This window comes from Furipterus horrens, unplaced genomic scaffold, assembly GCF_987537825.1.
Source record: "Furipterus horrens unplaced genomic scaffold, mFurHor1.1.pri manual_scaffold_1, whole genome shotgun sequence".
Lineage (NCBI taxonomy): Eukaryota > Metazoa > Chordata > Mammalia > Chiroptera > Furipteridae > Furipterus > Furipterus horrens.
Window position 1 is genome coordinate 216,035,261 of NW_028327171.1, and position 26,048 is coordinate 216,061,308.

General features: G+C 55.6%; 1 protein-coding gene across 2 annotated transcripts in view; it reads right to left on the reverse strand.

Annotated features, from left to right (window-relative positions):
• The window catches only part of DRC11 (dynein regulatory complex subunit 11), a 90,194-nt gene that overhangs the window by 33,024 nt on the left and 31,122 nt on the right, over nt 1-26,048 (reverse strand). For both annotated transcript variants that reach the window (XM_090269605.1, XM_090269597.1), the window contains exons 6-11: nt 22,262-22,346; nt 15,153-15,275; nt 8,983-9,058; nt 2,066-2,172; nt 1,741-1,842; nt 1,041-1,105 (exon numbers count right to left, since the gene is read on the reverse strand). In XM_090269605.1, the coding sequence (XP_090125731.1) occupies nt 1,041-1,105; nt 1,741-1,842; nt 2,066-2,172; nt 8,983-9,058; nt 15,153-15,275; nt 22,262-22,346 (558 nt within the window). The remainder of the gene's footprint in view (nt 1-1,040; nt 1,106-1,740; nt 1,843-2,065; nt 2,173-8,982; nt 9,059-15,152; nt 15,276-22,261; nt 22,347-26,048) is intronic.

Genomic DNA, 26,048 nt, shown 5'->3' on the forward strand with positions numbered 1-26,048 from the left:
TACCAACTGAGGTAGAAAATGGAGGGACTACCCACGTGATGCACGAGACTCCCAGTGACGTTCACCGGCGCTCGGCTTGCAGGAATCCAGAGAGGTCAGGTTCAAAGGCTGTTTGGCATAACCCTACGAGATGCTTCGTCTGCCCCACCCCCTTTCGTTTCCTAGGGGCCTTACTCTTCGGTTCTGCCCAAGCCTTTCTTTTGCTTGAAGGATTGTAACTATGACTATATTGAAACAGCTCTTCGGCTGCTCCAGGATCTATGTTAGCATGATTAAAAGACACTCTAGAAGATCAGAATCAAGCCAAATACCATCGGGATACATGCTAATTCAATGACCTCAGTCTTTGATTGACTGGAATTTTATTCCACCAGAGAGATTTAAAATAGTGTGCCCTCTGCTGAGAATTCAGAAGGTTTTAATTGTGATAGAATTTGGGATAACAGTGTCTGACCTATGTCAAGGAAATACCAACTATACTAGTTTAACTTGAATAATTTGTTTAATATAAACATATAGCAGGCACAAAATATTAACATAAAATGGAATATTCTCTAAAATAACCAAAACAGTATATTAAGAAGCCCCAAACACAAACCTATATTTGGATCTTTCCAGTGAAATGAACTTTTGTTACAGAATACATTTTCTACTTTAAAATGACCTTAAACTATTATAAAAATACTGGTTTAAGGTTTCTATCAATTTGATGAAACAGAAGTTGTCCTACAGTGTCTCAGTATTTCCTCAAAAATTGGCAACCATTTCTTAAGAACCCCATGCGTTTTAAAACTTGAAAAAAAGTCGCAGGGGCTGAGGAGCAATGGGGCCCCAGTGTGCGCGGCTCATCTTGGCACATCTTCCCGTCAGGGCGCAGCTCTGTGACCGGGGCCGGCCTCGCGGCGCCCACGGGGGAAGGCGGGCTGTGGAGCCCCGATGGGCCCCTTTGCCGGACCGAGGCTGAGGACCTCTGCTGTGGCCCGCACCCTCTCAGGGTGTCCCCCACCGCGTTTTATAGCAAACACAGGTGTGCCCCTCACCTGTCAGCTGTCAGGTCTTTCTCCTTCCCCCTTTTCCCTTTTTTGCCTTTCTTCCCCTTCTTTTTCTGGAAGAAAATGGAAATATTGAGCAAGCTTGGGAAGAACAAGGAAGCAAATCGCCTGCAGAGATCAGTAACGACTGGTGTCGCAAGCGCTCCTCTCCCTGGGCCGCTCACGAGGGTGTCAGAAGGCTGTCCCAGAAGCGGGCACAGAGACATTTCTATGCGTTTCCCATCAGCCCCAGGGTCCTGGCAAGGGGACTGGGGACCCTGGGTCCCTCTGGCTGCCCCAAACCACTGTGATGTGGATTGGTGGCAATTTCACATCAAGTCAGCCCCAAGGACCTTGCTCACTGCGCCCCTCGGCTCTACCCACAGAGGGGGATGCAAGGGCATTTGGGGCACGTGCCCTGGCCCTTCTGACCGTTCTCGTCCCGGCGCGGGGGCCCAGGTAGTAGGATTCCGCAATGGGGAGCAGTCAAGTGTACCCCGACTCTGAGCCCAGAGCCCCGGGGGCTCAGCGGTGAATCAAGGTACCCTGAGGAGAGGAAGGCGCGTCCCCGTGGGGTGCGGCCTGGGGACAGCCGGGAAGGCCGGGCGGCACTGCTGGCCACGCGGTGGAGCTCGGGCAGGGCTCGCTCCTGCGGTTTGAACCTGACCTCGGCCTCAACCCCCCCACCCCCAGCTCACTCACTACTCACATTTTTCCCTCCTTTCTTCCTTTTCGCCTTGGCCGGAAGCTCCTTTTCCCTGTTCACAGCTAGTTTTAAGTTTTTCAGTTCCTGTCTCATCAGCTTGTCCACCTAGGTGAGTACAAAACATACCTCCTTTAGGGGACCCTGCGTGCCTCGTGCGTCCTCCGTGAGGTTAAATGTAGCTTCAGTTCGGGGTTGGTCCCAGGAGGAAACTGTATAAGAGCCGCACCGGCTGCCGTGAGTGGCGGGTGTCAGCCCCCCACGGGCGCGGCTCTACCTGCACCGGCTGCCATGAGTGACGGGTGTCAGCCCCCCACGGGCGCGGCTCTACCTGCACCCGGATCTCCAACTCCAGCTCCTTCCGCTTCTCCTCTTTGATCAATTCCGGGTCGTAGTCCTGGGGGAAATTCCACGACTCGTCTTTGTTCTTCCACGTATCTGGGCCCCAGAAGGACAGGGAAAAGGAAAATGAACATTTCCTTCCATATGAGGGCTAACGAGAGCAGTTGCTGCAACGTAACACACGTCTAATGTTCCCCCCTGTGGCGCAGAAGGAATCGGAGTCTAATGAAGAAAGAATAGGAGCGTGATGGGATCCATGTGTCTGTCCTTTGCTTCCACATCCCAAATAGAAGAAACATGCTTGTATAACGTCTAAGAAATAACCTAAACTGCTACCGTGGAAATATCAGATAAAAAGTGATACCCACGGCACTTTTCTATACACTCATAACCATGTGAAAACGCATTAACTGTGGGATTATACAATTGCGGGGTGACTTTTTGTGAAATGTTTTATATTACTTTCATTATCAAACGATTCACTAGAATGTGAAAGATTTTGCTGCGAATTCAACTCACCGGCGCTTCGCCCTGGCCCCCCACTAAAAGGCACCGCTGAGCACGACCCGCCCCGAGTGCAGCGGCTGGGAGAGGGGCCTGCCCTGCGGACGTCTGTGCGGCCACACACGGCCTCCGTCCCTGTGCCCTGCGCTGGCGCTGAGGGGCGCTAAGAGAAAGGGGACCCTGCAGAAAACATGGTTTGGGGTCAGGTGGGAGCCTGTCCTTATCAACGACCTGCTCCCCGAGCGAGGAACCCCGCGGGCCGGCTGCCACTCCGGAAACAACTGTGCCCGAGGAGCAGACACGGGCCAGCAGGGCAGGAAGCAAGTACACGGGTAATAACAAATGAAAACGTGCCATCTACTTATGACAGCCCTTCCCTAACTTGTACGATGACTGTCTTCTCCAACAGCAAAACTCACCTGTTTCATTAGGATTTTTTAAAGCAAAATGGTTATTTATTTACTTCACTTTTTCCCCAGACAGATTTACCCAGATTTGGGATGCAGTGCGTTTGGTAATGAAAGGAGCGCATCAACACACAGCACGTGCTGCTGAGCGCGTGGAGAGAGGGGCCCGCGTGCCCTGCTGGAGGGAGGGCAGACGGGGGCAGCCGCCGGGGGAAGCAGTGGGGGGGTTCCTCACAGAATTAGAAGTGCAGCTGCCTTATGACCCAGCAATTCCACCTCTGGGTATGCATCCAAAGAAACACAAAACACAGACGAATACACACAGCCCTCTGTTCACTGCAGCGTCATCTACAACAGTCAAGACACGGGAGCAGCCCCGTGCCCACCAACAGAGGAGCGGATGGGAAGCTGCGGCGCATGCACGATGGAATATTACTCGGCCGTAAAAAAGAAGGACCTCCTACCACTGGCAACGACCTGGTGACACCTAGAGGGTGTTATGCCAAGTGAAGTCGGTCAGGCGGAGAAAGACAACCGCCACAGGATTTCACGCAGATGTGGAATCTAAAGAACAGTGAAAACAGACAGGACAGAAACAGACTCACAGACACAGAGAACAGGCGCGCGGCTGCTGGGGGGAGGGGGTCGGGGGCTGGGTGATGAAGGGAAGGGACTGAGAAGCACACGCTGGTGTTACAGAGCCGTCCCAGGGGTGTCACGTGTGACCTGGGGAACACAGGCGAGAACACCGTGGTAATGATGTGCGTGCCGGGTGGGCAAAAAGTAACACAGAGAAGACACAACTGGAGCGAAGAAGGAGCCCAGCCTCGCACGCAAAGGGCGCCGTGAGCCGAATGCTGACGGACGGGACGGCCCTCGCCCGCGGCCTGTCCCCCCCCCCACGAAGCCCCGCCCACCTCACCTCCGACGTTCCCACGGGCCTAGCTTCCCCGGACCTGCCTTTCTCATGACACTTCTGCACGGGGCACCCTGCAATCCCTTCAAGAATGTCATGGGCATTTGTGAGCGCAGGGAGCTATTCACGGCCCTCAAAGGGCAAGCCCTGCCCTGCTCCTTCCGCAGCAGAGAATGAGCCTTTATGCGCACCCTGAAAAGCAGGCCTGGGCACTTTCACACGTCAGGGGGTGACAGGGGAGGGGGCTTCCTCCCAGTGATTAAAATGCTAATGTTTCATTTGAAAAGGGAAACCTTTGATTTTTAAGAAAAGAGATCCAAGATGAGACATTTCATTCCTTTTAATTCACCAGAGACGTGGCAGATAACACACGCAATGCCGCGACACCCGGCTGGGGCGGGGACACTGTGCCCTGCTCCGAAGGACCGCTGTGTGGGTTTTTGGGTTTCTTTTTAGCCTTAATGGAAACAGATTCGACACAAAAGTCATGGACAGTCTCGGGAGCTTTCCTGAGTGGGTCGGTGGGTTATAAGCCTTGGTTTCCCACAGAAACGTGAGATTCCCCCAAGTTAATGTTCGCTTTTACCGAAATAATGCGCGCGCTTTATATCACACAGAGAGCGCTGGAAGATTATAATAAAGAACTGTCCGCCTCTGCCTGCCTGGTACTCACTCCCACGTTCACTCATTCATTAGAAACGGCACTGAGTAAATTCAGATGTATTCATAAATCTGACTTGTTCATAGCTTATCTAATTTATAAATAACCTAGTCGCAAACGGTTGAATTTGTGACGGTACTGAAGAGGGGCCGGCGGCAGCAGGTCCTGCCCCTGGGGACCCGGCAGGAAGACAGTGGACACCCACATTTAGCCGTGACGGAGCGACGCTGAGCTGCGTCAGGGTGCGGCATGGGGCTGGGGGCGGGGGTGACGGAGGCTGCAGGGACGAGCATCCCAGGCAGGGAAGCAGCGGGTACGGGCACCCTGGGTGGGAGGGTCACTGGCTCGTGGGAGGAAGAGCAGCACCCGCCAGAGCAGCGTGGGGCGGGGAGCAGTGTGTTCTCTCGTGAGCTTTAGCTGTTTCTCTGTCCTTCTCCTGGGTCTAGTACGTGCTTGCTCCTCGCCCTGCGGACTTACCAACGTCAGCCACGAGCCTCCGGCTTCCCACGACTCCCCCCGCTTCTTCCCTCCCTCCCTGTGTTCGCCGCACGGCACCGTGAGAGCAGAGGGCCGGTGGCCCCCACAGCCGCGCCCGTGCCCCCGCCAGGCCCGCGGGACATTGCTGCCACCAGCCCGGCTCACACGGGCCACCTAACGGGTGCCGCTGTCCCCACCACGTCCACCGCCACCACACCCGGCAGGCACGTGGATGGCATGTGCCATCTGTGTCCCCAGCCGGCAGGGCACCGCACGCTGGAGACCGCCGATGGCCGCTGACTGAACGTGTGAGCGGGTGCCTCTGAGTGGCCGCTCCGCGCTGGCGTCGGTCGCAGAGCTGACGGACCCTGACTTCCGGTCACGATGGCGGCACAGGCAGACATGGCCGCCTCTTTGCACAACCACGTCAAAGCTACAACTAAAATACAGAGCAACCGCTGCTCAGGACCATCAGAAATCGAGATGAACGGAAGCCTGACAACTATGGAATTAAAGAAGCCGCATCCATCCAAACGGGCGGGAGGGTCACAGACATGAAACGGGCTGGTCCCTCACCCACGGGTGGTGGATAAAAACTCAGGAGGGACATCTCAGGAGCAAGGGGTCCCAGCCCCACACCAGGGCCCCAGCCCAGGGTTCTAGTGCCAGGAAGTTAAGTCCCCACAACTTCTGGCTGCAAAAACCAGAGGGGGGGTGAGCCGGTGGAAGAAACTGCTGGAGCCCCAAGCAGTTCCTCTTAAAGAACCCACACATGGACTCGCCTATCAGACTCTCCCTCTGAGCTCCAGCACCACCGGGGCAGCAGCTATAAAGGCGCCAGTGGCTTAAAGAGAGGAACTCAGGTGTCTGGCATCAAGGTGAGCAGAGGCCATTGCCTCTCTTCTAACCCCCCCCTGCCCCCCACAGAGCCAGCAAGCTGGGGCCATATCTGAGACTCCAGCAACCTGGCTAACACTGTTTCGCCCACCTTGAAGATCCCCAGAGACTCCTCCCCACCCAACTTATGGGCCCACCCAAGCTGCTTTTCCATATGAATGGCTGGTCTTGGCTCCTGCTGCAGAACTTCCTAAATCCTCCCAAACAAGCGAAAGCTGGCCTCAGTGAGCCCCAGGCCCAGCACTAGCAGCAGGTGGCCTAGATTCATGGCCTGGCTTTGCCTGGGAAGCTCCAAGCCCAGCACAGGTAGCAGCCATCTCAGATTGCTTTATAGCTCAGGCAGGGTGGCGCCGGGCAAACACAGGTGGGGGCTGACCCTGCCCTGCACCCCCTGGGAAACCCCAGGGCCAGCACACCCAGTGGACAGCTACAGACCATGGTGGAGCACCACCACCCTGCCCCTGCACAGCTGATCCTCCACAGAGGGCAGGTGTTGGTGGTCAGTGATCATAGCCAATACTTGCAGCTGCCTGGCCTGGGTAAATCCCTCCCATTGACCTGCCAGCAGCAACCAAGGCTCAGCTACAAGAGGAGGGTGTACTCAGCCCTCACGAAGGGCGCACCTCAAGTACCCAGCCTGGGTGACAGGGGAGGCTGTGCCACTGGATCCTACAGAACACCTACTCCATTAGGCCACACGACCCAGACATGGAGTCAGAGCAGCCCTACCTATTACATAGAAACAAACACAGGGAGGCTGCCAAAACGAGGAGACAAAGGAACATGGGCCAAATGAAAGGATAGATCAAAACTCCAGAAAGAGCTAATCAAAATGGGGATAAGCAATCTATCAGATGCAGAGTTCACGACATTGGTTATCAGGTTGCTCAAGGAACTTAGTGAGGGCCTCAACAGCATAAAAAAGATCCAGTCAGAAACGAAGGATACACTAATCTAAATAAGGAACAGTTTACAGGGCAACAACTGTAGAGCGGATGAAGCCGAAAACCAAATCAATGATCAGAACACAAGAAAGCAAAAAACAAGCCATCAGAACACGAAGAAAAAATAATCCAAAAAATAAATAAATAAATAAAAATGAGGATAGGGTAAGGAGCCTCTGGGATAATGTCAAATGTACCAATGTCTGAATCATGGGGGTGCCAGGAGAAGAGAAAAAGCAAGAAATTGAAAACTTACTTGAAAATATAATGAAAGAAAACTCCCTAATTTGGTGAAGGAAATAGACATGCAAGTCCAGGAAGCACAGAGAGTCCCAAACAAGGTGGATGCAGAGACCCACTCCAAGACACATTATAGTTAAAATGCCAAAGGTTAAAGATAAAGAGAGAATCTTAAAGGCAGCAAGAGAAAAGCAGTTAGTAACCACAGGGGAGCTCCCATGAGACTATCAGCTGATTTCTCAGAAGAAACTTTGGAGGCAAGAAGGGACTGGCAAGAAATGTTCAGTCATAGAAAGCAGGGACCTACAGTCCAGACTACTCTACCCAGCAAAGCTCTCATTTAGAATCGAGGGGCAGATAAAGAGCTTCCCAGAAAAGGAAAAATGAAAGGAGCTCACCATCATCAAACCACTATTATTCGAAATGCTAAAGGGACCTATTTAAGAAAAAGAAGATCGAAACTATGAACAATAAAATTTCAAAGAAATACGTATCTATCAATAATTGAATCTAAAAAACAAACTAAGCCAACAAGAACAGAGACAGGATCATGGATATGGAGAGCGTTGTGACGGTTGGCAGACGGGAGGGGGGGGTGGGGGGTGGGTGAGGAGGGGAGGGGACTGAGAAGTACGAACAGGTAGTCACAGAACAGCCATGGGGATGCAAAGTAGGAAATGGAGTAGCCAAAGCACTTACACACATGACCCAAGGACATGAACAATGGTGGGGGGACTGCCTGAGGGAGGCAGGTGCTGGGTGGAGGGGGGCAGAGGGAGAAAAATCAGGACAACTGTAACAGCATAATCAATAAAACATAAGTTAAAAAAAGAGCTGATGGACTTCCAATTGGAATGCCGGCAGGCCTTCCATCAGTCCCTGCCGGCTAGGGGACAGAGATGCTCCCCTGTCCTGGTTGTGGGGACTAATGGAAACCGGCACAGGAGACACAAAGCTCTGCGTGTTGTGGGCTCTTGGTGAGCAGGAATTCACCGCTTCCACCCCTGCTTCCCCGAGGAAAGCGGCCGCCCGGCTGCCCACCGCGACCTCTCCTCCGGGCTTCTCCCGCAGGCAGCACACGGGCGGGACCCTCGCGAGTGGGCGTCCGTACTTTGTAAAGCTGGTGTATTAAACCCCCAAGGATGCTGAGGCTGAGGCTGAGGCTGAGGCGGAGGCTCAACTCCCTGGGCAAACCCGTGAGTCAAGCAACAGCACATATGCCATCCCCACGGGACCCGAGTCAGGAAGGACGCGCGTGTGACCGACGCCGGGAGACGTTCTGCTTTGCGTCCTTGGGTGTTTCCCAGGAGTTGCAACCAGCCGGCACGGAGGACCGGAGTCGCGGCCGGTCCTTCTGTGCTGCGAGGGCTGTGAGGGCCACCGGATGACGGTTCCTGTAAATCGTCACGGAAGTCACCAGAAGGCTCACTCCCACACGCAGCTCTCGCTGAGCTGTGGCCGCGCCGAGCACGCCAAGTGAGGGGCGAAGAGCTGGGCCAGGGTTCGGGCGCCGGCCTGCGCAGCGGGACTAAAACGTTCTGTCCCTACGGCATTGGTTTCTTAATCAAACAGCCCAGGACACACCCTTTTGCCCTTTCGGGAGGCGGACACGTGCGGGCTCCTGACCAGAGCAGAGGCTGAGCTTGCGCTCCCGTCCTACTATGTCCTGCTTTCTCCCGCCATGGGCCTGGAAGGCGCCCAGGGGAGTTTTAAAACAGGCGGGCAGAGGCCGGGTCTCCCAGCTATATACTCCCAGCCTCCCCGACAGGGCCCTGGGTTTCCTGACAGGCCGGGCGCTGGGGCCGGGCCGACAAAGGGACCCCACCCCCCCCATTGTCACACTTACTCTCCTAAACTGACCTCTGTACATGTTGTTTCCTTCCTCCATGGCAGGGAGGAAAACGCTCGGTGACATTTTCCACGTTTTCTCTTCTTCCTGTTACGGCAGAAGAACGTTCCGTGAGTGGCAGGCAGGGTGTGTCTGCCGAGGCCTGACAGCGGAAGTCACGTCCACGGGGAGTCCGTCTCCACGGCCAGGCGCACCCCCTCTCCCCTGGGCTGTGCGGCGAAGGGCCGAGCCCTGCCTGCCCTCCTGGGCAGGATCCCTGCGGGCACAGGACATGCAGGGTTCTGGAGATGTAGCTCTGTCTGCCGGCCTATGAGGGGCGCCACCCCCCCCCACCCCGCTGATACCGGCTCTCCGCCTGAGTCGCCTTCCCTGTGGCCCCCACGCCCCGAGTCTGGCCCTGTCCCTTCCCTTGAGCCTGCTCTGAAGTGGCTCCTGTTTGCTCTGCCACTTGCCACCCTGCCCCTGGCTAGGCCTTCCTCTCGCCTGCCTGTCCCCTCCCGGGGCCAAGCTGGGCAACGACATTTCTGGGCGATGACATTTCTCCTGTATCAGACGTCAGGTGCCTGATGACACTACCACGCCTGTCCCCCCACCAGCGGCGGCGGAACGATGTGGTCTGCGTTGCATCCACATGGAGTTTTCCACAGCACGTGGCACTCCCTCCACAGCGGAGAGCACGTGCGGCCACCAGACGCAGGCCCCTCCCCCTGGGCTCTTCTGGGGCAGCACCCGATGGGCACGGACGTGTCCCTCCTCTCCAGGCCCCATGCGCCCACATACCGCGGGGGCTGTGCAGCGCCTGCGTGCCGGCTCCCACTGACCGTCCTCCCCGGCCCCCGTGGCCGGAGGGGAGAGGGGGGCCTGTGAACCGAAAGCCACGAGGAGGAGTCTGGGCGCTGGAGGGCGCGTCTACAGAAGGCCTGGTGGGGTCGCAGCGCGCACATCACACAGGGACTGCTGCAGCCCGCAGGGAGGCCGTCTGCCTTGCAGAACCAGGGAGAGGACTTGGACCCAGCCAGAGACACGAGGGGCTCAGCCCAGGCAGCCCCTGCCCCCACCTTCCAGGACCCCCCAAGCTCGTTATGAAGACGCCCCCCTGCAGTGCCCAGGGCTGGCCGCTGCCCCTGCCCGGTGTGCCTACCCCAGACCCAGCCATTTGAGAAAATTCGAGAGAGCAGCCAGAAGACAGGCACTGGGGAAAGTGTGCCCTTGGAGGGAAGAGACTTTAAATAACCGCAGTTAGTATTCTCTGAGAGGGTCTCCATCCCTCTCTTCAGGCGTCCCAAAGGAAGGACTCACGGGGCTTTGCTCTGTTTCATTGTCTCGCTAACCATGGCTGGCATCTGGGATCTGGGTACTCCGACTGTCCTGTGTTTGGCCCCTGGGAGCCCCTGTAGGTGTGAGTATGGGCCTTTGTGTGGCGGGTGGGGGGGCAGGAGGGGGCAATGGGGGAGGGGAGGGTGCTCCAGGCCAGGGAGCGTAGCGGGGAGACTGCGTTCAGCGAGGGGACACGGGTGTGATCTGAGCTGGGAAGCCGGTTCTGTCTGTGGAGCTGCGAGCTGAGAAGGGCAGCAGGTGCCAAACAGGACGAGCAGACCACCCTGAGGCTGGGGAGGGAGGGGAGAGGGCACAGCCTCGGACGGCCTCTGAGCCTCGTTCTTCAGACCTTGAACTTGGTTTCAGGGCAGGGCAGCTACCGCGGTTCCGAGCACACGCCGCGGTCGGAGAGGTCCCTGGGTGATGACGCAGAAAAGCCTCGGCTTGTGAACCAACCGTGCCGCAGGGGGGGACAGGGCTCTTCCCAGGAGGGCTCGGCCCTCAGTCAGGTTTCTTACGGCTGGAGTAAACTCAGAGAAGACGCTTCACTAGGCCCTGGTCACGTCTTATGGGACAGGTCAAAACCACCTGAAACAGTTCCAGGAGGCTTGACAGATGGCTGGAGCCAGAACACACTGAGAAGCGCTGTAAGAATGAGCTGCACAGACTCCTCTTCTCTTTTGTTTCTAAAGCTGACGCCAGGTGCACGCCGCTGGCCGGGGGACAAAGGAGGTGACGTTGGTATCGAAAGCGCAGGGGCAGACTTGGGGGACAGGGCGGGGCAGGGCAGGGGCAGCCCCCGGCGCTCCAGCAAAGCGCTAACAGAGGGTCCCCTCACCTGCAGTCGTTAGAGGTCGGCTTAAATCCACCCTCCAAAAAACAGACTCATTTTTTTTTTACTGTTGAAGTCTGAGAGTTTGTTGTATGTTCTAGATGCAAGTCCTTGGTCAGACGGACAGCGTGCAAACCTTTCCCCGCAGCCTGCAGCGTCTTTCCCTCCTTCACGGCGTCGCTACACAGCAAGCGGCTTCACTTGGATGAAGGCCGGCTGGTCCGTCCTTCCTTCCAGGGCCTGCTTCGGGGGCCAGGCTGGCACTCCTCGCCCGCCTTGGATCCTGGAGCGCCTTCTCCGGCTTCCCTCCCCGGGTTTTGTCGTTTTACACTGAAGCCCACGAGCATGTGGAGTTGCTTCCGGCTGTTGCTCCGGGTGTGAAGTTCAGGCAGACGCTCCCTTTGTGCCTGTGGATGGAAAGCCAACCGCTGCAGGCCCACCTTCGAAGGGGCTGGTGGTGCTTTGGGGTCTTCCCGTCCGCTCGCCCCAACCTGAGGAGTAAAATCCCTGACTGTCCGTTGTCCCTGGTCCTTCAGCACATCAGATACACCCAGATAAACCTCTGAAAACGCTCACACTTTACGTGGTAACTGGTTTGTGCTGCTCCTTATCGAAGGAACGCAGGGCTACCAGTCGCGGGTGTTCCACTGTAAAGCGTCCTGGTGCGCAGTGACAGAGACCCAGGCCGCAGTCCTCCCTGCTCCCCACGCCACCAGCCTGCAACCTGCAAGCTCTCGCCCCCAGCCTCTCCCAGGCGTGGCTGGCCGCACACATCCCAAACCCTGCATCCTGAGGCTCCTGATGAAGGGAGCGCCCCAGGGGTGCGCTCCCCGCTGCTCCGAGGCCAGGGGGCGGCTGCGCAGGCCGGCGCCCACACACCTCAGCCCCTGCTCTCAGCCTCGCGACCGATGTTTGATTGTAGATGCTTTCCCCGTGAGCAAACTTCTGAAGGCGCAGACCCCGGCCACACGGGCCCCTGCTCCTGGGCTCACAGCTCCCCCGGCCCATCCCACAACCTGGCCGCACAGCACGGCTCTCAGACTGCAACTCGCTGATCCCTGATCTGCTCTGTCCTCTCGGGAGGCACCAGGCCCGCCCACCACCTGCGCCAACTTCCCCCGCTGACGGGCGCTCTGCTGCCCTGGCTGGGAGGCTGCGGGAACCCCAGCCCGCCCCGGGAAGCCCCCCGCGCCCCCCCACAGCGGCTCCCGGCTCCCTGAGCCCGGCTGCCACACCCACGCACCTGCAGAGCTGGCAACTGCACACCTGCGGGAGCAGAGGGCAGAGGAAGTAGATAATCCTACGGCCGTTTTGAAATATGAGGCCTTTCCTAAGTTTTCTGACTACACACACGGGGCTGGCAATTGATCAACGACAAAGTGTTATAAACCCCTGAGGAATCACCGCGGCTCTGCCCCTGGGCGAGGCGGCGTCTGCGCCCGCTGAGCAGAACTGGTTTCCTCTCTCCCGGCCTCGCCCTTTAACCAGGATGCGGAACGGCTGTCCTTGTGCTACAGGTCAAGGTACCAAGTCTCACCCGCGACGCGGCCCGGCTGGTCTCAGGAATGCTCCCAGACTTTCTAGAGCTGATTCTAAAATACCTACAAAAGTCAACGGAAAAGGTAATCGGATCTCTAAGAAGCCTACCCCCATAATTTAAATACACCGATTTTTATTAGTGGTTATTGTTGATTCTTTTTTTAAATAATTTTTTAACTTTATTTTATTTTATTTTACAACGGTAGTTTATTTTATTTATCTGTTTTTAGAGAGAGGAGAAAGGAGAAAGAGAGGGAGAGAAACATCACTCTGTGGTTGCCTCTCACGAGTCCCCAACTGGGGACCTGACGTGTAATCTAGTCATGTGCCTTGACTGGGAATCGAACCAGCGACACTTGGTTCACAGGCCGGTGCTCCATCCACTGAGCCACAGCAGCCAGGGCTCATTGATTCTTTTAGTGATCACGTCACCACGTGGTCGCGCTGTCCTTTTCAGGAATAATCGTTTCTGAGCAATTCTGCGGAATCCCGCCCGGCACGTGCAGCTACCTCATCCACGCGGATCTGCCCAGACCCGGCACCTAGTCCCCCACTGTTCAGCGTCGGGGCTGCGTCCACGGCTCGCTGACGAAATGCCTTCTCTCGTCACAGGCTGGGCTGCGTGGCTGAGAACTTCGTGTTTTAGTGGAACAAGCGTCACAGCAGTGGGTTTTTACTCTGCGAGCGTCGGGCGCCCTCATGCTGTCGAGAGGAAGCCGAGCGTAGAATAAAACAGAAATTCGTCCACTTGTCCTCATTCTTGGGCACGGCTTTAAGGGATCTTACCAAGTGAGAGGGGGATGATAAACATTCTCTTTATCGAGTGTGCTGTCTTTTTTGGGGGGTGAGGGAACAATTTAGAACTTTTAGGGTACAGGCAGATTAGTAAGGCAACAGGTGGTCCCCCGAGTTGGGGTCCCTGGAGACACGCAGATGGTTTACTGGGAGCAGCACCCACGGGAGGGGGAGCAGTTCTGGCAGAGGGAGCCGCTGTTCCAGAAGCAGGAGGGAGCCTGGGAGCAGGGAGCCCTCAGCGCCGTCCCAGTGAGGTGAGGGTTGGGGTCTCTGCACCCAAGCGTGACTTACCCTTGGGTGCAGCTGCCCTGGGGGTGGGGGTAACCTTGCGTGGATTGGCTTAGACCCGGAGGTCAGAGCAACCTTCCGGGTCGTTGGGGACTGAGCGCCTGGGTCCCCACCTCGGCATCACTACAGCAGAGTGGGGGTCCCCAAGATGAGCAGTGAGGGGTCTCTCTTCTTCTGCTCCTTCAGTGAACAACAACGGGGCACGGTTAGGGGAGGGCCAGGGACGAGGGGGCGGGTGGAACGCCACCACCGCCTGCAGCTGGCAGGCGCCCCCGTGTGAGGGTCTCCAACAGAACGTGGCTCTTGTCCCCCCACCCCCGGCCCCACCTCGCATCTGCACAGATGGCGGGTGTTGCCATTTTATGTTCCCCATTCCCCCGCCCCCTTGTTCGCTGCTCTGACGCCTGTTCCCTCGCGCGTCCTCAGGATGACACGGCCTGTCCCCTTTCTCTCTCGCTGTGACGTGGTGCCGGAGTTCCCAGGACCAGCAGACTGAACCCCCCTCCCCCCGGGGGCTCCCCACCAGAGAAGCCCTGGACCAAGTGTCAGTGGGAGCCCAGCTCATGCATGCGAGGAGTATGGCCGCGGAGCTGGGCCTGCGCCTCGGGACAGCCCCGGGGGGACAGAGCCTTTGGAGACCCAGCCCCCCGAGTGGGTCAGATCGGGGCTCGGCAGCGGGGAAGACGTGTCTGCAGAAACACTCCTCTAAACACACCCACGCCTGGGAGGAGCGAGCTTCCTGCCCGAGCTCCACACCCTGCGGAGGGCGTTTATGCCGAGCGAGGAGCCCTGGGGGCACCTTCCACACGCTTGAGGGTGAGGCCCCAGCAGAACACCCTGCCGAGCCCACCCACAGCCACCCCAACCCCACGGCCACCTGTAATCCCAGGGGCACCCCGAGCCCCACCGCACAAGGCAAGACCTGACCCGAAGCGACTGAGGCCTGACTTGCTCTGGACGGTGAGGAACAAGCTTCCATGGGGGTACGTCCAGGACGTCAGTGTTCAGTGACAGATTGGGGGGGGGGGGATGGGGGGGGCCGCTCTGGCGGAAGCAGACACAGAGATCTGACTGCACGGACCGCCGCGGTTTTCCTTATCTCTGCCCCCGAGGACAGACGCGCGGGGCCGTTTATTCTGAGGAATGAAAACTCAGGGCGGTCGCACGTGTGGCCTAACGCGGGGAGCATCTGAGCTGTTGAAAGCACTTGTCACCCTAACAGAGATTTATAAGTCACAGAAAGAATGGCAGCCGACTGCCCGTCAGCGTAAAAAACACGGGAAACCCGCTGGCAGGCGGCACCGTCCCCAGGAAACGAACAGCTGCCACCCCCACAGATCGGCCGTCTTCCCACCGCGTCAAAGCGGAGCAGCGCACAGCCTTGACCTTCTAAACTCCCAAACTCCTTACCTTATCTTTCTCTTTTGTTCCTTTCCTCTCCTTGGCTTTTTCGGCTTTCTTTTCTGTTTTCTTCTTTTTCTTCTTTTTGTTTCTTTCCTCTTCTTCTTGGTTTGCAATAATATCCTCAATCACCTGGTCAAAGGATGAAACAACGGTAGCGCTTGCACGGTGCCTGTCGGGAGGAGGGGTTTGGGCTGTCGGGGTCCCCTCTCCGCCCTGCTCTGGGCCCCGGATGCGGACCCCTCCTGGGGACATCACGGCCCCCGCCTGCCCCTGCCCTCGGGCGGCTTCATCAGTGGGAGGAGCAGCCGCAGCCGCAGAAGCACTGCGTGGGGGGAGGTGGCCCGTGCGTCGTGCGTGCTTTCTGGGGATGAAAGGGCGTCTCTGGGCAGGATCAGCAGTCCCTTGCCAAAAGAGCAACGTTTCCTTGGGGATCGGGTTCACCGCCACTCACGGAACCAAACCGCGTGCCCGGGGGGCGGGGTTACGATCAGAGGCCCTGGGAGGCACGGGCATGTTTTGGTTCTTGGAAGTTCGCTCACTTTCGGAAATGTCAGGACTTTCTGAAAATATATGTAAGTGTGAGCAGTTGAAAAGCAGATGAAACCTTTGTTTGTGGAGCACGCAATCCAGCCCGTCTTTTAAAGCCTCATCAACTGTGTCATTAATTTAATTTTTGACCAGACGATACATACATGGTTCACAAATCAAAAATGACGAAGAGCGTGTAGTGACGGGTCTCCTCCCCGGGCTGTGACCCAGCCAGCGACATCCACTTTAAAGCCAGCTCACATCCCTCAGACACGCTTCCAGAGCCACTGACTATGGATACATGCAAAACCATGTATGTACACACACCCATATACTCATACATGAAACACATGAACATCATGTGCCAGACGTGTCCATGAAAAACAGTATGTGATTGTGGCCGTCTGCGTTTGAAACCAACCCTCTGAATTTATCTTGCTTATGTGCTTCAACTGTAGCAACATCCTCTAAAGTGCACACGCATGTGCACATGTATGTGCACACGTGTACACACGAATACGTATTTTAAGCACACCTCTGTCGTTTTGTAGAAACGTTAGCACAGTGTACACACTGCTCTTGCTCTGCATTCTTCTCTTAATAACATCCTTGGCCATGTCTCCTTCATGGAAGAGAAAAAGCTTCCTCGCCCCCCCTGACGACAGAGGCACGATGACTTATTTGGCAGTTTTCCTACCAAGGGCAGGTCATTCCCGCTCTCTTGCTGCCACGTGCAATGCTGCCACCACGAACGCACGCAGGAACCCTGTGCCCGAGTGCGAGCATCTGCAGGCCGCGCTCCTAGAAGGGGAGACTCCGCACCAAGGTCATGTCCGCCCGCTGCCAGGCGAGCGCCCGCGGGGCCGCCTGCAGGGACTGCCTGCCTGTCCCCTTGCTCACTGACACGGTGCTGTGTTCCCAACCGAGGGGGCCGAAAACCAGTACGTCGCCGTGGCGGTCCTGGGCGGGTTTTTCTGATGCCGGTACTGAGCTGATTTTGCTGCTTCTCTTCAACTACAGCCAAACCTCCCACAGCTAGAAGGGCACTCGGTGCCTGTTAAACCAGCCATTCCTTTGTTTTATCTGTTCGGTAAATTATGGGGCCTGAAGGCCAAATCTGGCCCGTCACCTGCTTCGTTTGTTTTTTTTAATGCATTTAATTTTATTGGGGCCTATTTTACACACTGCACACTTACCCATTCCGGCGTACAACTCACTTTTCAGTAAATTCGCCCGCTGGGGCAGCCGTCCCCATCGGTGACTTTAGAGCGTCTCTGTGCTGCGTTAGGACTCCCTCACGCCTTCCCCTCCTTCCCAGGCAAGCGCTGACCTGCTTTCTGCCTCTCTGGGCTTCCTTTTCTGGACATTTCATGTAAATGGAATCATATCCTATGCGGCCTTTGGTGTCTGGCTACCTTCCCGTGGCACCGTGTTTCTGAGGCTCACCCACGCGGTAGTGTGTTCCATGTGTCCGTTGTTGGTGCCTTTATGTAAGGCCGGACAACGCTCCATTGCGTGGCTGCACCCCATTCCACCTCGCCGTTCGCATTCGCCGGCTGAGGGGCATTTAAGTTGTTTGGGATTTTCGCCTGTTACGAGCAATGCTGCTACGGGCATTCATGCAGTTTTGTGTGCGTGTGTGTGGATATACATTTTCATTTCTTTTGGACAGAGTCCTAGGTGTGGAACTGCTGGGTTATTTGGTCAACTGGTTTAACTAGTAAGAAGGAACAAACTTTCTGCGACACTTGACCTGCCCCCCAGCAGTGGACGAGGGCTGCCTTTTCTCTGCCTCCCCCCCATGTGCCCGCGGCGGCCCTCTCCCAGCAGGAGAGAAGCATCCTCGCGGGCACAAAACGGTTTCTCTCTGTGGTTTGCATTTCCATTTTCCTAATGACTAATGATGCCGGGCATCTCTCCATGTGTGTATTTGCTAGTCACGCATCTTTTTTGGTGACTTGTCTATTCAAGTCTTTTGCCAACTTTCTGATCGGCTTGTTCACCTTCTCATCGAGACGTGAGGGTTCTCGGTCCATTTAGGACGCAAGTCCTTCATCAGGTGTGCGTTTTGAAATCTCTTCTCCTAGTCTGTTCTTGTCCTTGCCTTGCGGTTCCTTAGCGTGTCTTTAGAAGTACAAAAGTTTTGCATTGTGATGAGCTTCAACGCATCAGTTCTGTCCGCCGTGTGGCTTTCCTCTGCGTTTCTCCTGTACGTGTGAGGCTCCCCGTCTTTTCACACGTCCAACATCCTTTATTGTGTTTCGAGTGCATGCGGGTGTTCTTTTCTGAGAACTGTCTGGCTTTTTACTGGTTTATTGATCTTTTTCTCATAGAGTGGTAGGAGCTCTTTATATTCTTAGAAAAATGACCTCTTATCGGTGATACGCATTACGAATAACTGTCCCAGGGTTCATCTGACGTTTGCCTTCACTTGGGGCTGGCGTTGCATGCGGGTTAAAAGTAGTTCTTGTATGTAGTTTAGTTTATCGTTTTTCCTTCTAAAGCGCCCGGGCTGAGCAACAGAGAGGTAGAAGGGTCTTGTCCGCCCTGAGGTTATGACATATGTGTCCCTCCGCTTCGCCAAGTCCTTCTGTTTGTTTTGTTTGACATTTAAACCTCCGATCCATCTGGAGCCCTTCCGGTATAAAGAGACATTTAATCTTCCTTTTCAGATGACAGCCTGGTTATTCTAGTCCACATACTGAACAGTCTTTTTTTCCCTTTTTACACGAGGAAAGTGAGACACCGCATCTGTTACGTGCCACGTTTCCTTACGTGTTTGGGCCCAATACAGGCCTGAACCCCTGGCAGGGCCAAGCGCTCCTCAGTACACTCTGTTTTCAGAATTTTACTGGTTGTCCTTGGTTATTCAGTTTTTACCTAAAATTCAGAACCGGGCTGGTTTCGCTCGCTGCGCCCCCCGCCCCCTTCCCTGTTCATGCTCCAACATAATGCTGTCGGTTTTTGTCGGGTTTTTCTTGGGTCACGTGACCTTCATCACCGACGCCGGGGAGAGCCGAGGTATTGATGATGGTGACTGTTCCTACCTAAGGACCCAGGTGCTTTTTCATCTTCTTGTTTGCACCCCTCAGAATGTTCCAAGCTCTTCTTCCCATTAACACCCCTTTGTTATTGCGTGTATCCCTGAGTATTGTATCTCTGTGCTGCTGCTGTGACTGAGCCCTTTCTCCCACCTTCCGTCCAGCCGCCGTTGGCGCACTGAAGCTGCTGCTTTCTGCACATTAGCTCTGTAACCCCCACCCGGCCTCTCCGGTGTCTCAGCGCAGAGTTTCCACCTGTTGTCTTTGCTGTTATAAGTGACCACGTGGCCTCTCCCTTTCCAGTCTCTACATCCCTACGTTCTTTCTTCTGTCTGACGGTGACAGTGGCCGCCCTCGTGTCTTTCATGATGTTAGGGCAAGTGTTTCCGGTGAATTTCATTAAGTGTGACCTTGGCTTAATGTGAGATGAAAATATTTTGCCCTGTTAAAGAAGGGCCCATTTATTCCAATTGCTTTGGTTTATTTTTAATATCAGGAGTGGATGCTGAATTTGTCAAATGCCCCCTCAGCGTCCACAGTGACGAGGTGGCAGTTCTGGGGCTGGATCCCTTTATATGAGGCGGTGCATCCATGCACGCCCTGAGCCGGAGGCAGCCTCTCACTCTGGCATAACGGGCTGGGCTGCGGTGCTTTGCTTACGAACGCACTGCTGGCTTCTGGCGAGCAAACACTGAGTGTCCACGTTGGCACGAGTTCTCAGTGAAGGCTGATCTGTGGGCCGAGTAATATTCCATATTTTGGGGGGCTTATATCAACGTGATTATGCTCGTTCCATTAAAAGTATCTGTGCTGTGCTTGTTCTTGACAAATACAAACCTGACTGTGCACCTCACTGTAGCAATTAGACTGGCCCCTCTCCACCTCCCATGACTGGGGTCTGTAGTAACAGCCGCTCAGACTTCCGGGAAGCCCCGCTTACAGTGCACTATCGTCTCTAATTAGCACCTCAGACCCAGGAGCGGGGTGTGGCTCGGGTCTCCAGGTGCGGGCCAGACGCCGGGAGGCGGGGACCAGCCGGCCTCAGCCTGCGGGCCCCCCACATCACGCCGGGGCGCCGCGGCCCTCCATCCCGCCAGCCTGACTCCTCCGTCAGCCGCCCCGGGGCCTCTGCGTCGCACCCTAATTATTAACCAGACGTCCTCAGGTCTCTTCTGTTTTCAGTTCGACGAGATGCTAACGCTGCCTTTGGACGTTTCTCATGTATGACTGAGACATCCCACTGACATCCTTAATCCTGTAATTGTTACCTTTCCACACTAACGTGAAACACGCCTGGCGGCTGGCCACAGCCTGTCAAGACGGGACTCGTGCCTGACAATTCAGCTGGAGGGACACGACCTAAACATCAAAGCGAAGCAACAGCAAGTCCGTGTGACAGTCACCCCAGCAGGGTTGGTGACCTGCCATACAAGAAGGTGGATGGGAAGTGTCCACAGAGTTCAGAGGAGAAAGGCAGGGGTCCTCTGGGAGCTCTGGAAGGCTCTGGAAGGCTCTGGAAGTGGAGCTGCCATTGACAGGGAGGTGGGGGAGGAGCCGTGCTGCTGGCGAGAGGACGCCTGTGTGCTCGAATCGGGGCGCTCACGTGGGGGCGCAGGGCACAGCCCCAGCACGGTTCTGACCGCCGCCCAGCGCTTCAGGTTCCTGAGCTAGCCCCCTGCGGGAGAGCAGTAGCTGCTGTTCCTCTCTGTCAACGTGACCAACGACGCAGGCGCGGCAGCTCTCCCGGGGTCCGTGGCAGGCGTCCGCGGATCGCAGTGCTGGGTCCCGGTCGGGCCTAACGCCCATGTGTGTGAATAAAGCTTTACTGGCACACGGCCGTGCATGCCCATTCGTGGACGCACGGCCCATTTCTGCTTTGACACCATGTCAGCAACGCTGAGTAGTTGCGGCCGAGAACAGATGCTCCCCGGATGCCACTATCTACCGTGCGGCCCTTCATGGCAAAGGTCTGTCGACCCCAATCCATGGCAACTGGTCTTCTTTACTTAGTGGAAATTCCTTAAACAGCATTGACAGATCAAAGGGTATGCACATTAGAGTTTTTGATGTTCAATTCGTCCATGTCCCTCAAAAACTGTTATGGTGATTTATGCATCCAGCAGCAACGTGTGAGAGCGGTTTCTCCCCCCACTCGCTTCAAACTCCAGTTATTATCATGAATTTAAACTTTCACCTACCCTATATGTGAAAAGAGATATAGTAACATTATTTTATATTTAAATGTTCTCGTTAGTGACTTGTAAAATTCCTTCTATTAAATTTCTGTTTGCATTCTTTGTCATTTTTCTACTGAGGTGTTCATATTTTTCTTATTACTTTCTAAGAACTCTTTATATATGAAAGATGCCGACTGTCATATGTTATCAGTCTGTTCTTTCCCTAATACCACATTTTAATCACTTTATCTTTTAATTTGGTTTATAAAGTGGAGTAAGTTCCCTGTGATTATGATTCTTTTTCAAAAACTTTTTGCATATTTTCATGTATTTATTCTTCCATAAAACTGGGAAATAATTTTGTCAATAAAGTTGTTTTGATTCTATTGGAATTGTATTGACTGCATAGTATAATGGAAAGATAATGTGTATTCGTACTTTATGAAATCTTTCCAAGGAAATAATCCATCAGTTTATTTGTTCAAGTCTTCTTTCAAATTCTTCAGTATAATTTTGTCAATATAATTCTGCACAATTCTGCATAATATGTCAGTACAATTTTTGTGTATTGTGTTTTCTGGGAATATAATCACATCATCTAAAAACAATGACAAAATTATCACTTAAAAATATCTATGATTCCTTTGCTTTTTCTTATCGCATTAGAGAGTTAGAACTTACAGGAAAATAACTAGCGGTTCTGACAGCAACTATTTTTTTCTTGAGTTTCACATTTGAGAGCAAGGCCTCCACAGCTCCCCTGCTGGGCACAACGCAAATCTTCTCTTGGTTTCTCTGGTAACTACTCTGAGGTTAAGAAAAGTTTCCGTTTCTAGTTTACTAAGGCATTCCTAAAGCCAGCTCTCAAGGTGAACACCATCCAATGCCAGGGGCCATCTACCGAGGTGACCTGACGGGACAGGGGCCTGGCAATGGGTGGGGTCTCAGCAGCTGAGGGGACTAAGCAGACGAGGGGGGGTGGGCAGGCACCCGGGGGCGCGGCCCGGGTGAGGCCAGGAAAAGCAGGGCAGCTCCAGCGGTGGGCAGCTGTGGGAGTGCCTGTGGGGACAATCAGACTGGAGATGGGACCGAGGTGAACAGGGGCATGACCACAAGGGCCCCTGAAATCAAGCTGCTCAGAATTTACGAGGAGATGAGCCCCCTTGTGTTCTCGTGTGACATTCAAAGGCAAGACGGGAGGGGGGGGGCACGTTCGTCCTGGAACGGATGGAAGCACCTGCCCTGTTGAACAGCAAAGGCATTTTCACGTAAACACTCGCAGAGAAACAGCCATGACCTGCCGACTTCAAACTGCCAGGGAATGTAATCGTGACGTATTTACATGTGACCTCTCAGGCCCTATTTGTACCTGTTGTGGGGTCTTGTTCGAGAAGATGACAGAGGAGCCTCCTTCCTCTGCTTTCGGGTAGTCGGGGAAGGTGCCGGTTAAGTTCCTGAGGAGGGAAAAAGGGAATGAGAGAAATGGCCACAGTCCTCCCTGTTCCAGCTCCTTGGCCGGCTCCGCCCACGCTCATCCACCCGAGTGACGGTGACTGGGGGTGCGCCTAGGGGAGCTCCCCGCCCACCAGGGGCCGGACATGAGGTCCCCCGGGAGCTCAGGGGTCCGGCCCCCCCTGCCCCTGCAGGAATCGTTACTCTGTCTCTTTAAAGCAGGTTGTATATTTCCTCCCCTTCTTCTTCCAGTTATTGGGACACTTGGCGCTTGAGTGAAGAAGGAAGACAGAAGCACAAACCCCGCCTTCCTGTTTAAGGGTGAGGATAGACACAGCGTGTGACGCCGAACAGAAGGACGGAGGCGTGACCGGCACGTGCTCAGGAACGGGGCATGGAACCCGCGTGCGTGCTCCAGGTTTCTGCGGTTTGTGGGTGCCACGCAGTAACTGACTTCTGCTGGAACCACGGAATTTCTAGCTTTCAAAAAGCAGGCTTTGCAATTTAACGTCGATGGATTTCAGAAGGAATAGGTAGCTAGTATTTCTCAAAGACACTGACTGAGACCCAAGTGTGATGCTTATTCCGCCTGCAGAGAGAGATGACCGTTAGCCCCACTGATGCCCAGGGGCCGAGGAGACGCATGATTAACGCGACTCCCCTATGACAGCAGTTCTCAGCTTCTGTCCTCAGGGACCCTTGACATGCTTCCACGATTCTTCAGCATCCCAAAGAGCTGCTGGTATTTACTGAGTGAGACAGTAAAACAGACATCGCTAAAATGTGCGTCTCTCATTCATTAACAACGACAGGCGTAAACCCATCACGAGTGAATGTAAGTATCACCCTTCGTGAACAGCACACTCCCCAGTCAGACCCGCCCGTGGCAATCCCCGGGCCACCTTCAGGTCTGGCTCCCCAGAGGCCGGCCGGCTGCTCTCCCTGCTCCCAGGCTGGGTTTGTTCCAGGCGTCGCGCCTGGAGCCTCCGGAGCAACAGCTGGCCTCCCACGGCCGCGCGAGGGGCGCCGGGACGACAGGTGCAACAGCCGCTCGGAGGACCGAGAACAGGCTGCTTTGATGCCGCCCCCGAGCTCGAGAGGTGGGGGCTCCCGCCGGGCTGGTTGTGATGCAGGATCTGAAACCGCATCTGTGAGCGCTTCCTTCTGCGTCACGGGTTAGCCCGCTGGTCTGTCCGCCACGCGGGGCAGGCCTTGCGCCCACACGTGACTCTGTCACACCAGGTCCCGGCCATCCGGCTCCCTGCGCTGTGTGGATATTCACGACACTGACATGTTACCTCACATCAAAACCCCGTTCGGTGACTCCTCCACCTGCCTCCTCAGCAGAAGGCCAGGTAAAGGGGCGCGCGCGTGAAGGTCTCCACCGTCTGACTTCCGCGAGAACGCTCACACCCTGCTGTCGGCGACCAGTACGCCTGGTGGCTTTCCTTCTGGCGACTTGGTTTGTTTTTGAGAAAATGCCTCCCAAACCCAACTCTGCACAGTCAAGAGTTTGTCATTTCTTTTTTCTTCCAAATAAAAGTGATGTTCTGAGGTCCTGGCTGCTGTGGCTCAGTGGATTGAGTGTCAGCCTGCGAGCCAAGTGTCGCTGGTTCGATTCCCAGTCAGGGCACATGACCAGGCTGCACACCAGGTCCCCAGTTGGGGGCACGAGTGAGAGGCAACCACACAGTGATGCTTCTCTCCCTCTCTTTCTCCTTTCCCCTCTCTCTAAAAATAAATAAGTAAAAAACAAACAAACAAATAAATAATTTTTTAAAAAGTGATGTCTGTACAAGGCGGCTAGTTCAGCCCGACACCGGCCAGTCCCCGGTCCTCTCCCTCGGACGGCGGCCGCACTCGGTGCGCCGCGAAGGAAGGTGTCTCTGGGCAGCCCCGACTCCGTCTCACAGAATATCACAACGCTGTGTATCCGAGGGTCCAGACCCAATACATGAACGACCTCTTACCGCGTCCTCAAGGACGTTGTTCAGTGAAGCCTTTCCCCCGGCAGGTGCGTGATGGCAAGGGCTGCGGGGACTCTGAGCGGGACGCCTGCCTCGTTCTCCGCCCCCCCCCCCCCCCCCCCACTCTGTTTCGGTGGCAAAGCGCGGCTTAGTAGTCACAGGGAAAGAGCCCGACTTAGGACCCGAGAGGGTCCTGGAGACCCCGAGGTCACAGACGCACTTTGAGATCTGCCGCTCAGATGCCCCCACAAAGGCGGCTGGCTCGCTCTCCCCGGGGGGTCCCTCTGTTTCCGGAAGTCCTTTCCGACACCAGGCCAACTGCAGCCTGACTCCTGTGTCTTTGTCGCACCTCCTGGGGACAGACAGCACTTGACTTTCTTCCTCTCCCACAGGACGGCTCTGCAGACACTGGAAGGCCGGCGAGGCATCGTCGGGATGGAACAGCGCAGGTCTCGTGCATCGTTCCCGTGGCTCCTTCTATGGGAACACGACTCGGGTCCTCAGCACTGAACACGATGCTGCGTGGAGGTGTGTGTGCCGGGGGGTGTGGACAGAGGCACCGACAATGAGGAGGGCGGGGGATCCCACGCACTGCGTGTGACCCTCTGCCCGGGGAGCGACCACCATCCCGGCTCCTGCAGCGGCTTCACACGCTCCCCCGCCGGCCCACCCTTTCCAGCACTCCAGCCACCCATCCGGGCACCACGGTGGGTCTGGGAGCCGCGACGGGAGACAGATCTGGCGTGACGGCTGTCGACCTCGCCTGTGCGGGCCCACGCCCCACCGTCCCTGCGCACGATGTGGCGGACGCGTGCACTTGGCCTCAGACGCTGCTTGTCCACGAGGTCGTGCCGGAAGCCTTGCCACCCCGCCTGCCCACGTCTGTCTGGATCTGCGCGCCGCTGGCCCGGCCAGTTCCCGGGTGAGGCCCGAACGCGGCGGGGCCCCCTCTTCTTCATACCCGTCACCCTGTTCCTTCCCCGGCGCCCTGCACAGGCCACGCCACCGTCCAGTTTAGTTCCCTGTTTGAAAGCTGGAATGGTTTTGAGGACGCATAGCAAATGGGGCGGTTTATACAAACTAAAAACTGAAAGGATTGACGCGAGCCATTTACACAGTGGGATTCCTAATTCTGTCCCACGTCACTCATCATAGTAAGAGTTAATGACATACACTTTTCATAGTGCTCTTTGCAAAAATAATATTACGTGAAGATATTTAGTTCTTCTTAATCACAACAGTTCAAACAATAACCCAAAATTGAATCAGTCTCATCCTTAAAGAACATAAAAACCGTAGCAGGACACACATTTAAAAGACACCTTTTTAAAATCCGGTGTCCAGAAAGTGACAGTGTGACCCAACAGCTCTTTATCCTGTGCGTGGACACACGCGCTCGCTGTGCTGGCGCCGCCCTGCTCTGCGCTCTGTCCCCCGGGGCCGGTCCCCACGGCAGCTGCTCCCTGCTTGGCGGCATTCCGAGGGCGCCCTGGCTTCCCTCCAGTCGGACTTGGTCCCCGTGACGGCGAAGAGGAAAGAGTTTTGAATTCCGTTTGATATTTCCTTGGCTTCTGGACATCACCCCACATTTTCAGTGCAGGTTACGGGAGAGGTGGGGATACCACCGGCCCCTCAAGGCCAGGGTGCTCCGCACTGAGGGTGCACACCGCCCGGGGGCCGCCCGGGGACGAGTGTCTCAGAGCCGCGGACCAGCACCCTGAGAAGGTGCTCACCTCC